We start from the raw sequence: 17748 nt of genomic DNA on the forward strand, positions 1-17748 counted from the left end.
AAACCTTCAATTCACCAAGCTGTACACTGATTACCGATGGCTTCAAACTGACTTTGAATATTCAAATGGATTGTATTTAGCAAACCCAGTAGCATACATAACAACCTAGAAAATCTGTCAAATCTGAACAACAGCTTCAGGAACATCTAACTCAGCGCTCCCCCCGCCTCCCCCCTCCCCCCCCCCAAAAAAAAGACCCCCAAAAGCAGTCCTGATGTGTGAAAAAAAATAGTTACACTGGCTTTGGGCCACATATAGATATTCAACTATTTTTGGTCCCCAAAACATAAATCCCTTACCCCTCTGCTGACAAATACCTCCGAGCCAGCAGAGACCATGCTTTTCGCAACTGATTCGCTAACCGGCAGATTTCTGTGTGAATGGTGACAACTTGCGTGCAAAATCTCACATTAAAATGTTGGGGCATTCAAGGACGATGTCGACAAAAAGTGCTTCAGGCTGCAAAAAGCTGATTTCCTGTCACCACTGCTGACACTCTGAAGAAACACGTAAACCACCGACAGTTGGCAATGCATGCAATACAGTCTTCAAGCTAAATTTTGCCTTGTATTTTGATGCTGAAGAAGAACCTGCAACAAGGGCCTTAATGGTTCAGTTCATTCAATTTTGTTTTTGGTTTGGCATCATTCAGAACTTAATTCATGTAAATATTCATGGGGTATCAATGGGAATGTTTTTGTACGTACAATCTTATGGATTTCATTGTTTTAGGTAGAACTTCCTATACATATACCTTTTTGTGGTGGTATTAGGAAAATGGCCATAGTTGCAAGTTTAGTTTCCTGTTGCCTAAAACCTCAAATGCACTAAAGTTACTTTCTTTTGCAGCCAAAGATTTCAGTTATTTTCAAGGGCTCTTCCCAGCTGTGTTTGACTGCTCGATTTAATAGAACCATGGAAAGTTAGAGCACAGAAGGAGGCCATTCAGTCCATCATGTTGCCGTCAATTCTTGAGCAATCCAGATCTAATCCCAATCTCTCCCCAGAGCCTTGTGTCTTTCTCCACTTCAAATGTTTATCCAATTTTCCCTTGAAAGCTAAAACTATCTCTACCTCAACCATTCCTCACGGCAAATCATGCCGTGTTCCAGTAGCTTTCTGAGTAAACAAGTTTCTCTGAACCTCTCTCTGTATTCTCTCAAATATCCATGTTGTAGTTCATATACAGTTCAGTATTGGCAATTATTTTAGGAGAAGAATTAAAATGAGTTCAGTTGAGGTTGTTATGAATTGACATTTTGTGCGCTCATTTTCAATTGTCAATTACATATGTTCAATTAACATCCTCTCTCCCCTCGCCCCCACACTCTTCCCCCAACCCTGCCTCCCCATAATTCAGTTGCACTGCCAGTGTGCTACCAAGCCTTACAGATGAAGAAGGCCCCCAGTTCAGTACCTGGACTGTGCAGAGATGGCTGATCTACAATTGGGTCAGGGAGACAAAAAAGATCAGCCAGGGTTTTACTCCCAATCACTGTCCAGTGGCCTATGCTGGAGAAATGCATATGTCGGTGTCTGATGAGGACATGGTTAGCTGTCATCTTTTTTCGTATAGTAGTAGCAAAGCAAAGCAAATGTCAATATCTAAGTTGGATATCCAGGCCAAAGGCTTGAGCAGTGGTGCAAGAGGGAGGGATTCAAATTCCTGGGACATTGGAACCGGTTCTGGGGGAGGTGGGACCAGTAGAAAGCGGATGATCTGCACCTGGGCAGGACCGGAACCCATGTCCTAGGGGGAGTGTTTGCTAGTGCTGTTGGGGAGGGTTTAAACTAATATGGCAGGCGGATGGGAATCTATGCAGGGGACAGAGGGAAGTAAAATGAGGACGGAAGCAAAAGGTAGAAAGGAGAAAAGTAAAAGTGGAAGCCAGAGAAACCCAAGGCAAAAATCAAAAAGAGCCACATTACAACATAATTCTAAAAGGACAAAGAGTGTTTAAAAAAAAAACAAGCCTGAAGGCTCTATGTCTCAATGCTAGGAGCATTTGTAATAAGGTGGATGAATTAACTGCCAGATAGATATTAACGGATATGATATAATTGGGATTACGGAGACATGGCTCCAGGGTGACCAAGGCTGGGAACTCAACATCCAGGGGTATTCAATATTCAGAAAGGAAAAGGAGGTGGGGTAGCATTGCTGGTTAAAGGGGAGATTAACGCAATAGTAAGGAAGGACATTAGCTTGGATGATGTGGAATCTGTATGGGTAGAGCTGCGGAACATCAAAGGGCAGAAAACGCTAGTGGGAGTTGTGTACAGACCACCAAACAGTAGTAATGAGGTTGGGGATGGCATCAAACAGGAAATTAGGGATGCGTGCAATAAAGGTACAGCAGTTATCATGGATGACTTTAATCTGCATTTGGATTGGGCTAACCAAACTGGTAGCAATATGGTGGAAGAGGATTTCCTGGAGTGTATAAGGGATGGTTTTCTTGACCAATATGTCGAGGAAGCAACTAGAGAGCTGGCCATCCTCTACTGGGTGTTGTGTAATGAGAGGGGATTCATTAGCAATCTTGTTGTGCGAGGCCCCTTGGGGAAGAGTGACCATAATATGGTAGAATTCTTTATTAAGATGGAGAGTGACACAGTTAATTCAGAGACTAGGGTCCTGAACTTAAGGAAAGGTAACTTCAATGGTATGCAACATGAATTGGCTAGGATAGACTGGCGAATGATACTTAAAGGATTGACGGTGGATAGGTAATGGCAGACATTTAAAGGTCACATGGATGAACTTCAACAATTGTACATCCCTGTCTGGCGTAAAAATAAAACGGGGAAGGAGGCTCAACCGTGGCTAACAAGGGAAATTAAGGATAGTGTTAAATCCAAGGAAGAGGCATATAAATTGGCCAGAAAAAGCAGCAAACCTGAGGACTGGGAGAAATTTAGAATTCAGCAGAGAAGGACAAAAGGTTTAATTAGGAGGAGGAAATAGAGTATGAGAGTAAGCTTGCAGGGAACATAAAAACTGACTGCAAAAGCTTCTATAGATACGTGAAGAGAAAAAGATTAGTGAAGACAAATGTAGGTCCCTTGCAGTCTGAATCAGGTGAATTTATAATGGGGAACAAAGAAATGGCAGACCAATTGAACAAATACATTGGTTCTGTCTTCACTAAGGAAGACACAAGTAAGCTTTCAGAAATACTAGGGGACCAAGGGTCTAGCAAGAAGGAGGAACTGAAGGAAATCCTTATTAGTCAGGAAATTGTGTTAGGGAAATTGATGGGATTGAAGGCCGATAAATCCCCAGGGTCTGATAGTCTGCATCCCAGAGTACTTAAGGAAGTGGCCCTAGAAATAGTGGATGCATTGGTGGTCATTTTCCAACATTCTATAGACTCTAGATCATTTCCTATGGATTGGAGGGTAGCTAATGTAACCCCACTTTTTAACAAAGAAGGGAGAGAGAAAGCAGGGAATAATAGACCGGTTCGCCTGACATCGGTAGTGGGGAAAATGTTGGAATCAATTATTAAAGATGTAATAGCAGCACATTTGGAAAGCAGTGACAGGATTGGTCGAAGTCAGCATGGATTTATGAAAGGGAAATCATGCTTGACAAATCTTCTAGAATGTTTTGAGGATGTAACTAGTAGAGTGGACAAGGGAGAACCAGTGGATGTGGTGTATTTGGACTTTCAAAAGGCTTTTGACAAGGTCCCACACAAGAGATTGGTGTGCAAAATTAAAGCACATGGTATTGGGGGTAATGTACTAACGTGGATAGAGAACTGGTTGGCAGACAGGAAGCAGAGAGTAGGAATAAACGGGTCCTTTTCAGATGGCAGACAGTGACTTAGTGGGGTCCGCAAGGTTCAGTGCTGGGACCCCAGCTATTTATAATATACAATAATGATTTGGTTGAAGGAATTGAGTGTAATATCTCCAAGTTTGCAGATGACACTAAGCTGGGTGGCAGTGTGAGCTGTGAGGAAGATGCTAAGAGGCTGCAGGGTGGCTTGGCCAGGTTAGGTGAGTGGGCAAATGCATGGCAGATGCAATATAATGTGGATAAATGTGAGGTTATCCACTTTGGTGGCAAAAACATGAAGGCAGAATATTATCTGAATGGTGACAGATTAGGAAAAGGGGAGGTGCAACGAGACCTGGGTGTCATGGTACATCAGTCATTGAAAGTTAGCATGCAGGTACAGCATGCAGTGAATAAGGCAAATGGCATGTTGGCCTTCATAGCGAGAGGATTTGAGTGTAGGAGCAGAGAGGTCTTACTGCAGTTGTACAGGGCCTTGGTGAGGCCTCACCTGGAGTATTGTGTACAGTTTTGGTCTCCAAATCTGAGGAAGGACATTCTTGTTATTGAGGGAGTGCAGCGAAGGTTCACCAGACTGATTCCCGAGATGGCAGGACTGACATATGAAGAAAGACTGGATCGACTAGGCTTATATTCACTGGACTTTAGAAGAATGAGAGGGAACCTCATAGAAACATATAAAATTCTGATGGGATTGGACAGGTTAGATGCAGGAAGAATGTTCCCAATGTTGGGGAAGTCCAGAACCAGGGGATCACAGTCTAAGGATAAGGGGTAAGCCATTTAGGACCATGATGAGGAGAAACTTCTTCACTCAGAGAGTGGTGAACCTGTAGAATTCTCTACCGAAGAGATTTGTTGAGGCCAGTTCGTTAGATATATTCAAGAGGGAGTTAGATGTGGCCCTTACGGCTAAAGAGATCAAGGGGTATGGAGAGAAAGCAGGAATGGGGTACTGAAGTTGCATGATCAGCCATGATCATTTTGAATGGTGGTGCAGGCTCGAAGGGCAGAATGGCCTATTCCTGCACCTATTTTCTATGTTTCTAAAGCTTGTTGGCTGCATGCGAATTGCCTCTCATGGCAGTGCTCAATGATGTGCTCCAGGCTTGGATTCGGAGTGCCACAATCGCATGCTGGAGATGCTTTAATCCTCCACCCATGGAGAAGGCAGCAGCATCAACCATGACAGGTTCTGAGACGGTTGATGTTTGTCCGCTGTTTGAGAGGAAGGTTTGATCCTACAGGTTGTACTGTGGGGTCCTCTATAAAGAATCCATTCCATATGTCACAGTTCTTCCAAGCAGTTCACCATCGGTCATCAAGGTTGAGGAGAGATTGCTGAAGGGCTTCGGCGACGGTCCAAAATGGCCTTTTCGATTTGAGAAGGGTTGGTGGTAGATTGTTCAAGATGGCCTGGATCAGCATGTCTCTGTTGGTGTAGTGGTTGTATTCTCTGCAGACTGCATATTCGCGGCGTAGGTGTGGTGATGCAACGTTTGAAAGCACGGGCATGGTTAGCTGTAAAGCCTTCGATGTAAAATAGCTCATTAACATACACTGTCAAGGCTCACCGTTAAAGAGTGGTCACTTGGGTGAAAAGTGGATTAATGATCATGGTCAATATATTTTAATGACTTTCCTTGTTAAAATTCAGTGAAGCTCACTCACTGCAACCTGATTTGCATCCATAAACATGAACACTCCCTGAAGGAGCTGATTGTGCACATAAAGCTCTGATGGTTGGCATGCACGTCTTGGGGAGGTGGTTTGGGGGGGTTTATTTCCAAATTTCTTTTTGAAATACTAATTTCGAACACATAGCTGGCTTGGTGGTTTAAGGTACTGCTCAATTTGGCATTCAGCTTACAAATCAGGTAGCTACAAAGTACAGTCCCCGATTTGTTCTCAATTACCTGATTTAAGCCAGTTCGTGGTGTGGGTACTGCAGTTGCCTCCAGCTGGAGTGGCAACAGGGACAGTACAGTTGGAATAGGGTGAGTGAGGGAAGAAAAACTGAGATGAGGAGAAATTTCCTCTCTCAAAGGGTTGTAAATCTGTGGAATTCGCTGCCTCAGAGAGCTGTGGAAGCTGGGTCATTGAATAAATTTAAGACAGAGATAGACAGTTTCTTAACCAATAAGGGGTTATGGGGAGTGGGCAGGGAAGTGGACCTGAGTCCATGATTGGATCAGCCATGATCGTATTAAATGGTGGAGCAGGCTCGAGGGGCCGTATAGCCTGCTGCTGCTCCTATTTCTTATGTTCTTATTAAATCAGCTGGGGTTCTGCTCGAGCTTGCCATCTAGTGACCTTTTGCTGGAAAGGGCATTTGTGTGAGGGTTACTCTTCCCTCAGTTGAATAACATGCTGACACTCATTTATCTAGGCTTCCATGTGAAGAATGGTTACGTGACTGGGGTACCCGAGGGGCACTGGAAGCCTGGACCTGTACCCAGCAACATGTTGGTGCCTTCAAGAGAAGAGGGGAAAAATTGAAATCGAGTTCAAGCTTTTTGTACATAAAGCCACAGGTCATGTTTATCTGTGCAGCTTTAAGGTGTTTCCCAAACCTCTAGACATTGCAGAATCCTGCAGCTCCAATCTCTCAGCGTTTTCTAATTGATTTTCCCAGTGGAGCCCTGCACGATGAAATATTGAGCGCAGAGAAATAAAAGGCTTTGCTAGAGAGAACATGTGAAAGGAAGCCTTTCTCCCAGCCCTTTATATTAAAACAAAAATCGAACATTCACGATTGACAACAGCTGCAAAAGTACTGAAACAATGTCTGGAATCACAAACATGGTATGCTAAAAGCCTTGTGCTATCAGGAATTTTGGCTTGAAAATTGTATTCTGCACTGATCCTGGGAAAGCTACCAACAGGACGACATAAAAGATGACAGCAGACAGATTCAGTCTCTAGTCATTTTTATACTAATTCTAATTTGATGCCCTTGAGAACAGTTACATGCTGCATTGAAAGTGCTGCTTTTCAAGCAGAACATTGTTCAATATAACAATGAGCTGCCGTCTTTAGTAGTGCTCACAATTCCATTCTGTCTCCTTGTAAACGGCATATTCCTGGTAACACTGAGCTTTTTTAATCAATGAAAAATTTAGGGATGGCCATAATCTGCCCGCTGAGTTAGAGGTGAGAAAACACGACTGGGAATCTAATTTGTTGATGGCATTCGGAAAACCATTGAGGAAAATTCCTAGCATTGTGCTTGCTTCAGGTGATAAGCAGGAAGATCTGTACAGGTAGTTAATCTGGAATTTGGATCAAGGAAGCAAGCCGGGACATGCTAAAAATTTAATTACAGTCACCAGCCAGTTATATTCAGCAAAATCAGCTTCAATAAGAGTGTAGTGCTCTCAGTTCTAAAGTTTCATTGTAAGCTAGCATGAAATGCATTTCAGTGAGACGGGGCAAGTGAAAATTCAGAGCAAAGCTGAAGATTTTATTTTCGACGCTACTTGACGCTCCAGTGCATGGGGTTTCTGGTCACCTTGTGCAAGTAATGTTTTCACTTACTAACAACAGTTTGCGAACCCTGGGACCTATGCACAATGGCCCCGGAATTTATGGTGAGTAACGATGGTGAGCTGTCAGCGTTCACCGTGCTTATGCTTCTGAAATGGACCGCAACCTCAGAATTTAGCGCATGCGCAGCTAAGAAAGAAAAGACTTGCATTTATATAGAGTCTTTCACGACCATCGGATGTCTCAAAGCGCTTTACAGCCAATGCAGTACTTTTGGACTGTAGTCACTGTTGTAATGTGGGAAATGCGGAAATCCTGAGGTTGGATTCAGTCAATCACTGCTCCGACACTGGCTGCGCTGTGGCCCCTCTCCTCCCCACCCCATAGCCGGCAATCAGTGTAATCATTGGAACTGGTTTTCCGTGCTAATATTGCTGTTAAATATCCCATTAAATGTTAAGCCTTGTTGCAATAGGTGTAACTGGGGTTTGAACAGCTTATTGACTGGTTAAAAAAACATTCTGGCCTTGGAAAAACTAATTTTTATACTTGTGGAGTTTCAAATTTCCTCCTTATAAAAATTTAAAAATGTTTTAAACTTTAAACATTTTTTAAAAAGTTTGTTCATGATATTTCAGCTTGTACCTTATCCCCATGTCCTAATCCTTATTTCACTCTCTAATATTTTTTAAAATCCAGATAAAAGCTGCTTTTCATTTCCTGTTTTGTTGTCTGTGGAAATTTTTCAATGCGATTGGCTGCTTATACAGCTTGTTGACCTGACTGCAGCTCGTCACTGGGGATTCCCACTATGGGGCGCGACCAGCAATTACCCGTCGAGAAAGCCAAGCTTCTCACCACAGAGATTGAGGTTTCTGTGGGCAGCTTTCTTCGAGGCCAGCGGCGAGCACCTTTGCATCACAGCTAACTGCAAATTATGGGCTAAGGCATAGATGAGGAATCATTGGGTTGGGGAAAGAGCTACAACAAGCAACAAAGGATCAGCTATAGAGAGAGGAAGGAAAGACTTCTATTTATATAGGTGAAATGACTCCAAGCACTCCGCATCACTTTGAAATGCAGTGACTACGTAACAACGGAAGATTGGAGGAAGAGTAATAAATATGTAGGCATTCCTTGCAAATTGACTGGGTCCTTTATTTCTCAACATGTTCAAACAGGAAGTTGCCCCAGGCTAGCTGCGGAATTGGTCCCTGGCTCTCGTAGTGCTGGTTATTTGCAGCTGGTGATGACAACGCAATGTATTCAATTCACTGGATCTCTCTTTATGACAAGCATTTTTTTTAATCTAAGTTTTCCAGAGTGCATCTGGTCTTCCTGGGGCCAGTCAACTCACTGTTGTGTACTGATGTTATGATGGTATGACAGTATAAATGCTGATAGTATTTTGGGCATGCGCACTGGCTGAAGTATCCTGGTCAGTCTACATTAACACAGAAAAGTTAACCCCCAGTGCAACTGGTTTACAGGAAGACTGCTTCTACTATCCACAACTATATACAGGGGAGTGGCTCAGTGAACTGACTCTCCAAAGACCTCCCCCTGCAATATAATATCAGCCTGGGCCTGACAGAAACCCAGTGTATGCCATGCTGGGCAAATCAAGATGCAGATAAAATCAATAGCCACAATAACTTGATGCAAGTGTCTTAATAGCACTAAGCTGGTAGTATCGTGTGCTATAAAGCTCGTAGAGTAATATTTCACTTCCTTTTATCCAGGTGCTTACTGCCTCTCTGTGTCTGACTATGACAATGCCAAAGGACTGAATGTGAAGCACTACAAGATTCGCAAACTGGATAAAGGTGGCTTCTACATTACCTCACGAACACAGTTTGAAAACTTGCAGCAGTTGGTAATCCACTATTCAAGTAAGTTCTAAAGAAATGCTTCTGCACAAACGTAGAAGTGAAGATGCCTTTCCACATTACATTGGCGATTTTGAATGGAAGGATAGAAACATCGAAAATAGGTGCAGGAGTAGGCCATTCGGCCCCTCGAGCCTGCACCGCCATTCAATAAGATCATGGCTGATCATTCCCTCAGTACCCCTTTCCTGCTTTCGCTCCATACCCCTTCATCCCCTTAGCCGTAAGGGCCATATCTAACTCCCTCTTGAATATATCCAATGAACTGGCATCAACAACTCTCTGCGGCAGGGAATTCCATAGGTTAACAACTCTCTGTGTGAAGAAGTTTCTCCTCATCTCAGTCCTAAATGGCCTACCCCTTATCCTAAGACTATGTCCTAAGATTATTATCCTAAGATTATTTTTACTGTTATAAATCTGTTGCAACTATTCTTTACATGCCCAGCAGCACTAGAAATAACATATTGTTCCAGTCTGAATATCACTGGGGCTGTGTTCATACACTGCACGACTCACAATGCTGTTCCCACAAAACTGTTAACAGCCAAACCGATCCTGAAGCCTGCTTGTAATAGACATCACCTGTTAAATTGTAAGTACGAAGAACTTCAATACAATTTCCCTTTGAACAACAACTTAGATATTTTCAGTTTTCTATTCATAGTTTGCATAGGGCTGGAAATTCCCCAACCTTGCGCCCGGTTTTTCAGCGAAATTTTGTCGTTTTTGGCGAAAAACGGCAAACCGGGAAATTCGGTGAAGTCTTGCACTGGCGGTTTTTAAGTAGTTCTGGGGAGCGGACCGCCAGCGTGCAAGACTCGAAATAGCGCTTTCGCCTATAATTTGGCTCTGAGCGCACCCGTAGAAAGGACGGGAAAAAAACCGCCCGGCAAAAAGCTGCATTGCAGCCCTCGGAACAGCAGAAGGTATGAAGACCTGCAAAAAAGGTGAGTTAAAAGTTTTTATTTTTTAATTCTTTTGCAGCGATTCGATAGTTAAGTGTCTGTTTTGTGGTTTTATATTTTTGGGAATTTTTGGGGGTGTTTTCCCCCCTCCCTAGGCCCAACTCACAGCGGTATCAGCCTCGGAGAAAAGCTGCAGAAAATTTGCGGTTTACGCCACGAATCCTCGTGCAACGCCGATTTTTGCCGCTGGGCGCATTTCCCCCCGAATTTTACGACTGGTAACGGTAGCGGAGTGATAGCGATATTTTTGGCGAAAAAAATACGGCTATGACCAAAAATTTAATTTCTAGCCCATTCAGTTTAAAAATCAGTAAAGGGAAATCAGAATTGCAGTTACTACTACAGGAGTGAAAATCCCACGAAGCCCACCCCCTAGGGTCTCATTACAATCTTGAGTGAATCTGTACATTTGTTGAGAACATACGCCTGTGAGATCTGTAGAACAAAGCACATACATCTGTCTAAACTGAAAAAAAAATGAGCTGCCATGAGCCTGCCCATCCTCGGAGAGCGTGTGTGAGGAATATCCTCCAAATGTCCCTGATAAAACAGTAATGAACTGCAGTGCCACTGTCCTGCACGTAAATAGAAAACTGTGCTCAACAGAGATTCTTTGTATGCATAAATAAATAAAACAACTTGCACTAATACAAGAAGGAAGGAGCTTTTGACTTGAAGGATATTCCGAGGTGCTTCACATCCATTGAATTTTTAAGTGTAATCCGTCTTCTGCAGGCAAGTATGTTAATTAATATATGCACAGCCAGATCACACAAGCAGCAAGTGAGATGAATGACCAGTTAAATCTATTCTTGATGGTTTTGGTTGAGGGCTGAATGCCGGCCAGGACATCAGAAATTCCTGAACAATGCCACTGAATCTTTTCCGTCCACTTGAATGGAGAGAGAGAGAGATAGCGAGAGATTGATAGAGAGATAGAGAGAGAGGGAGCCACAGTTGTCCAAATTCTTGACCTGAGCCAGGCCATGCAAGGAGGCATTGGGCAGAGGCAATAGCGCTTCCTGGAGGTGGGAGGAGAAAAAAAAGATTGGATTGATTGCTCATCTGGGAGGGCGCTGAGCACCTCGAGTCTCAACGCCGAGAGCGTGCAGTAATCAAGCGCAGGCAGCGGAAAGAGCATGCGGCAAACCAGTCCCACCCACCCCTTCCCTCAACGACTATCTGTCCCACCTGTGACAGAGTCTGTGGCTCTCGTATTGGACTGTACAGCCACCTATGAACTCACTTCAGGAGTGGAAGCAAGTCTTCCTCGATTCCGAGGGACTGCCTATGATGATGATGAAATGCGCCGACTAGTGGTCTGTTAAAGAGGACATTGCCAGAGGACGGAAAAAAGATAGCCCTGATAAAAAAGATAACCCTCTGACTCATTGGAAAGAAAAGACAAAAGTGAGTATTAAAATTTGAGGGTGTGTCCCCTTCACTGGAAAGGAAAGTACATCATAATTTTTTTTTTAAATTATGAGGGTATTATATAAATTAAAAAGATATCATTTTGTTGCACGTTTCGAGAGACGATATGGTAAGGGATAATTTTACAGCTGCATTCTTCTGTCGGGGAGCTTTGTTCCCCAGGGGCACACATTGGAAATTTGGTGGCAAACTACATCGCACATGCTCAATTCTCCGATATGTGCTGCCAGCAGGTTAGGCTCCCCATTGGAATTACTGAGTCAGAAAATCCCCCTGACTGTACATCTGTCATAGAAGGAATGTTGCTTAAAAAAAAAAAGAGTGTAACGGCAGCATATCTCTTGTTGAGAACACTTCCATACTCCAACATTCAAAGCTTAAAGATAGTGGGCATATTTTCCTGCTCCTGCACTGGCTCTTGTTGCAGTGCATAGAAGCAATCTGGACATGGGGTACTCCCCACCTGATTTCCCTCTACACACGCCATCTAGGCAGTCCAATTATACCCAGGCTCTAGTTTCCTTACTTTGTAAGGATGCCTTACTTTAAATTTGTTAATTTTTGTTTTGCCAAATGAAGGGTGTGCAAGCTGCGGAATGTGGATGGCATGCAGCCCACGAGGCCTGGTAATCCAGCCCACTAAGTCCAGGCAGCTTATTTCTAGGCATGCATGTGTTCCAGGCACAGAGCATTGTGTGACGGGAGCATTTACTGGGAAATCCAGTGTCAGCTTTGGCTCCGTGGGTAGCACACTCACCTCTGAGCCAGAAAGTTGTGGGTTCAAGTCCCACTCCAGGGACTTGAGCACAAAAATCCAGGCTGGCACTCCAGTGCTGAGGGAGTGCTGCACTGTCGGAGGTGCCGTCTTTCAAATGAGACGTTAAACCGAGGCCCTGTCTGCTCTCTCAGGTGGACATAAAAGATTCCATTTCACTATTTTGGAGAAGAGCAGGGGCGTTATCCCCGGTGTCCTGGGCCAATATTTATCCCTCGAACAACATAATGGAAACAGATTATCTGGCCATTATCACACTGCTGTTTGTGAGAGCTTGCTTTGCGGAAATTAGCTGCCGCACTTCCTACATTACAACAGTGACTACACTCCAAAAGTACTTCATTGGCTGTAAAGCACTTTATGGCGTCTGGTGGTTGTGAACGGCGCCATATAAATGTAAGTCTTTCTTTCTGGTGCTGAGGTCAGCAGGCCTGATTCACGGCCTGCATGATTTTCCCAGTCCATGCTAATGTTGTCTCTGGCACTTTTTGAGTCAGACTTTAAAATGGGGTTAAGAAAAGTAACGAATGGAAAATCACGTCTCCGCAAATCAGACGCAATGACCTCCCACAAATTCCCGGTGTGCACCCCCATTGCGAGAAGCTGTGTGCTGGTAACTCTAAATCAGAAAAATTATTTCTTACTTGCAGGCTTGTCCTGTTTGAATTTCATGAGCCTGGAGGTTTGGGAAGGTCTGTTGCCTTGGGGGATAAATCCTAAAACACAATGCCAAGATCCGTCAGTAACTGCAGCTTGACAGATATGGAAATGAATGGGAAACATTGATTTTAAACTTGACATGCGGCCTGTGAAGCACCACAGTATGTTCCTACGCAGCCCACAAAGATGAAGAGCTTGGCCACTCCTGTGCTAAATGAGGGGAGCAGCGCAGGGTTAGCGTTGCATGTGCTGGACCAAATGCTTTGAAGGTTAATGAGATGTTGATGTTGGATTGTGGTCTTTCTTTCCAGAGCACGCCGATGGTTTGTGTCATCGGTTGACAACTGTTTGTCCAACTGTGAAACCACAGACCCAGGGATTAGCTAAAGATGCTTGGGAGATCCCACGGGAATCCTTGAGATTGGAAGTGAAGCTCGGGCAGGGTTGCTTTGGAGAAGTGTGGATGGGTAAGAGACCTGACAATCTGTCTGATAAAGGAGATGGTGTACATTACTGTATTGCTGGAAAGATTACGTTGATGGGGAAATATGAACAACTGCTTCAACCTCATCACTGTCTCAGTCATAGATTTTAAGTTGCCTTTAATGCCAGCGTCAGTCTGCTTTACTTACTGTTTTTGTGATTGGATATTCCAATGGTATTACATCTCTGGTACCATCGGGTTAGACTGTAACATGGGTTTAAGAAATTCGATAATATATGCCTCAAATGCACATTTTGCAGAGCTTATCACATTCGCAATAGGAATTTTGCTTTGTCTCACACTGCCCTGAATGTTTCACATCATCTCTGGCTAGCAACGCAAGTAAAAAGAAACTGCCAATGCTGGAAATCTGAAATAACAACAGAAAATACAGGGAAACACACTGCAGGTGTGTCAGCGTCTTGTGAAGAGAGAAGGCGGGTTTCAACAGCGTCTTCCAGTTCTGCTGAAAGGAATCACACCCAAAATATTAACCTGTCCTCGCTGTTTACCGATGATCACCGTATTTTAGGGTGTTTCCAACAATTTCGTATTTTATTTCATCTTCATCGGCCCTTTTTGTCAAAAAGATTTTTCTTTTTCTAAATTCATGGTGTCTGTTAATTCCTTGGTTTATTTTTAAGTTATTAGAAACAGTTTTCTCTGTGTCATCACTTGGTAAATTAGCTTCAGCAAAACATGACAACTTCATTTCAGGATGGGTTGTGCGTGTGACAGTGATAACTGTATGCAACACATTGCGTAATAACAACGGACCTTTATAAAAGATGTATAAGAACATAAGAACAAAAGAATTAGCAGCAGGAGTAGGCCATACGGTCCCTCAAGCCTACTCCACCATTCAATAAGATCATCGCTGATCTTCGACGTCAACTCCACTTTCCTTCCTATCTCACTATCCCTTGATTCCTCTGGAGTCCAAAAATTTATCGATCTCTGTCTTGAGTATATTCAATGACTGAGCATTCACAGCCCTGTGGGATAGAGAAGTCCAAAGATTCACAACCCTCTAAGTGAAGAATTTCCTCCTCATCTCAGACTTAAAAGGCCGTCCCTATATCCTGAGACTATGCCCCCTAGTTTTAGACTCTTCAGCTAGGGTAAACAACCTCTCAGCTTCTATCCTGTCAATTACCCTCAGAATCTTGTATGTATAAAATAGTGTAGTTATAAAGGTGCTGACAATAAATGGATGGTTCTGAGTTGAAGTGCTGAAACTGCCTGATAATCCAGTTCTTTGTGCTTTATCAGTTCTTCATTGGACCACTAGTGGAGCCCTGTGAAACGGCGCACTATTAGACTTCATTGGTGTCATGAAAACCTAGTGATTGAAAATTAAATTCCATTTTAAATACATGGAATTCTATGATTTGTTTCTACTGACGAATTGGGAATCGCATACTGTGATTCTGTCCCTGAAAAGTTAATGGCCTTGTCATGGTCACTAGATCAGTCAGTTAGAATAATTTAGGTGAAGTCTCTGGACTATCCCACAATCCTGGCTATAGATAGCATCGTGCCTCTAGACTTGACGATAACAACGCACTCCTGGCTGGCCTCCCACATTCTACCGTACGTAAGCTTGAGATCATCCAAAACTCGGCTGCCTCATGTCCTAAATCGCATAAAGTCCCGCTCACCCATCACCCCTGTGCTCGCTGACCTACATTGGCTCCCGGTTAAGCTATGCTTCGATTTTAAAATTTTCATCCTTTTTTTCCAAATCCCTCCATGGCCTCGCCCCTCCTATCTCTGTAATCTCCTCCAGCCTCACATCCCTCCGAGATATCTGCGCTCCTCTAATTGTGCCCTCTTGAGCATCCCTGATTATAATCGCTCAACCATTGGTGGCCATGCCTTCAGCTGCCTAGGCCCCAAGCTCTGGAATTCCCTCCCTAAATCTCTCCGTCTCTCTACCTCTCTTTCCTCCTTTAAGACACTCCTTAAAATCCACCTTTTTGATCAAGCATTTGGTCATCTGCTCGAATTCCTCCTTATGTATCTCGGTGCCAAATTTTGTTTTACAACACTCCTGTGAAGTGCCTGGGGATGTTTTACTATGTTAAAGATACTATATAAATACAAGTTGTTGTTGGTGGGTTCAAAAGATTTTTGTAAGAGGAAAAGGCAGGAGGTTGTCTGTGCGTGGAGAGAGGAGACCTGGGGTGAGGGGGGAATAAAGTGCAGAAAATACACCAATTGCTATTCCGTTTGCACCAGCCCTTTACACATGCTGTGCTATGTTCTAGGAACTTGGAATGGAACAACAAAGGTAGCAATTAAGACTTTAAAACCTGGTACGATGTCTCCAGAGGCTTTCCTGCAGGAGGCCCAGATCATGAAAAAACTTCGGCATGACAAACTGGTACAGCTGTATGCTGTCGTCTCCGAAGAGCCAATCTACATTGTTACCGAGTACATGAGCAAAGGTAATTACATATGGAACCAAACGGGATATTCATCACTAGAGGCTAAACACTGGTGTATTTGCCAGCACTGGAATAAGACCTAACGTTCTTCAAAAACAATTGTTTGCAAAATAAGTAAATAATGAAGTAAATATCAATGGAGTCTGGGACTAAAATAGTTGATTTTCTTCCTCATAGAAAAAGTGCTGTACTTTTTTTCTGTGAGCAGGTTCATTTTTGCTTATATAGGGATTCATTGGAAATAAGGTATAAAAAGAAATCTCCTGCATAAATGGGTTTTAATACTGAGACATCTCTGAATTTATGGTTACCTAGATGTTGGTGCCTCTTGAAATTGTGCTCTTTTGTAGTGACCAGTAATATTTAGATAAGATGTAATTGGCTGTGATACACCAGAGCCAATTACATTTCATCTATGTGATTATCATGTTATTGCCCTAAGATTTGTTTAAATAACAATTGTATATAGGACTAAATATAGGACTGATGGGAAAAATGTGCTTTTATGCTGTTGCATTGCTATTGTATTATATTTTGTATTGCGTGTTGCGCTAATGGTACTGAGTTTCACCCATCTGGTGGAAATACCAAAGTAATCTTAGGAACATAGGAACAGGAGTAGGCCATTCAGCCCCTCAAGCCTGTTCCGCCATTCAATGAGATCATGGCTGATCTGCGACCTAACTCCATATTCCCTTAATAGCTTTAGTTAACAAAAAGCTATCAATTTCCGATTTAAAATTAACAATTGATCTAGCATCAATTGCTGTTTGCGGAAGAGAATTCCAAACTTCTACCACCCTTTGTGTGTAGAAATGTTTCCTGATTTCACTCCTGAAAGGTCTGGCTCTAATTTTTAGACTATTCCTAGTCCTAGAATCCCCAACCAGCGGAAATAATTTCTGTCTATCTACCCTATCAGTTCCCCTTAATATCTTGAAAACTTCGATCAGATAACCTTCTAAATTATAGGGAGTATCACTCTAATTTGTGTAAGTTCTCTTCGTAACTTAACCCTTGAAGTCCTTGTCAGATTCACTAAGGCTGGCAGCTGAGAAAAAGTCATTTAAAAAAAAAAAGAAATGATTATGTTTTCTCTGTCGCACGCTTTAGTGAATCCAACAATTTAACTTGGGATTTGTGACCCATTGTATGAGAACAGCCCACAAGCATCGATGGTACTGGAGCACTATGTAGGGGTACTGAATGTTCTCTCAAACTCTGCACCCCTTTTTTGGTTCTCATAGTACCTGGAAAATATATTTCTGTGTATTTAAAAAAACAATCTAATAATCATTATGGAAATGTGCCATCATAGAAAATCCTTGAAATCCGCTGAATAAACAGATATGGTAATCCTGTTTGGTTTAAAGATTTGCTCTCAGTTCAGTACCCTGAGGAGTTCGCATGTCTTTAGCTACTGGTCTCACAGATGCGCAGATTAGAACAGAAAAGTTCCCCGATCGTCCACCGTGTAGGAATATGTAAAGTGGGTTCGCTTCAAATAAAGACTAGAGCAGAATGATTGGAAAAAGTACTGGTTGGCTGAGTGATAATCTATACATTAAACATGAATTTGCAGGAATCTGACCTCGCTGTCATGTGTTGGGTTTGAAGTCCTGGGACCACATTGGTATTGGAGGGGACAGGGGGTTGCTGTGGATACCAAGGTCAATTCCAATTTGACAGAAGGGAGGGGAGCAAAAGGTCTTCAGCGCTGAAAGACCTTTTCATTTGTCGAAATTTCTTGGTCTTTTCTTTTATATCGTATCTGCAAAGATTCTATGTGAATGA

General features: G+C 42.9%; 1 protein-coding gene across 2 annotated transcripts in view; it reads left to right on the forward strand.

Moving 5' to 3' along the window:
• LOC139277587 (proto-oncogene tyrosine-protein kinase Src) overlaps positions 1-17748 on the forward strand; it is a 178249-nt gene that overhangs the window by 147375 nt on the left and 13126 nt on the right. For both annotated transcript variants that reach the window (XM_070896262.1, XM_070896263.1), the window contains 3 exons: positions 9037-9186; positions 13332-13487; positions 15775-15954. In XM_070896262.1, the coding sequence (XP_070752363.1) occupies positions 9037-9186; positions 13332-13487; positions 15775-15954 (486 nt within the window). The remainder of the gene's footprint in view (positions 1-9036; positions 9187-13331; positions 13488-15774; positions 15955-17748) is intronic.

Source organism: Pristiophorus japonicus, chromosome 12 (assembly GCF_044704955.1).
Source record: "Pristiophorus japonicus isolate sPriJap1 chromosome 12, sPriJap1.hap1, whole genome shotgun sequence".
In the NCBI taxonomy this organism is placed as follows: Eukaryota; Metazoa; Chordata; class Chondrichthyes; family Pristiophoridae; genus Pristiophorus; species Pristiophorus japonicus.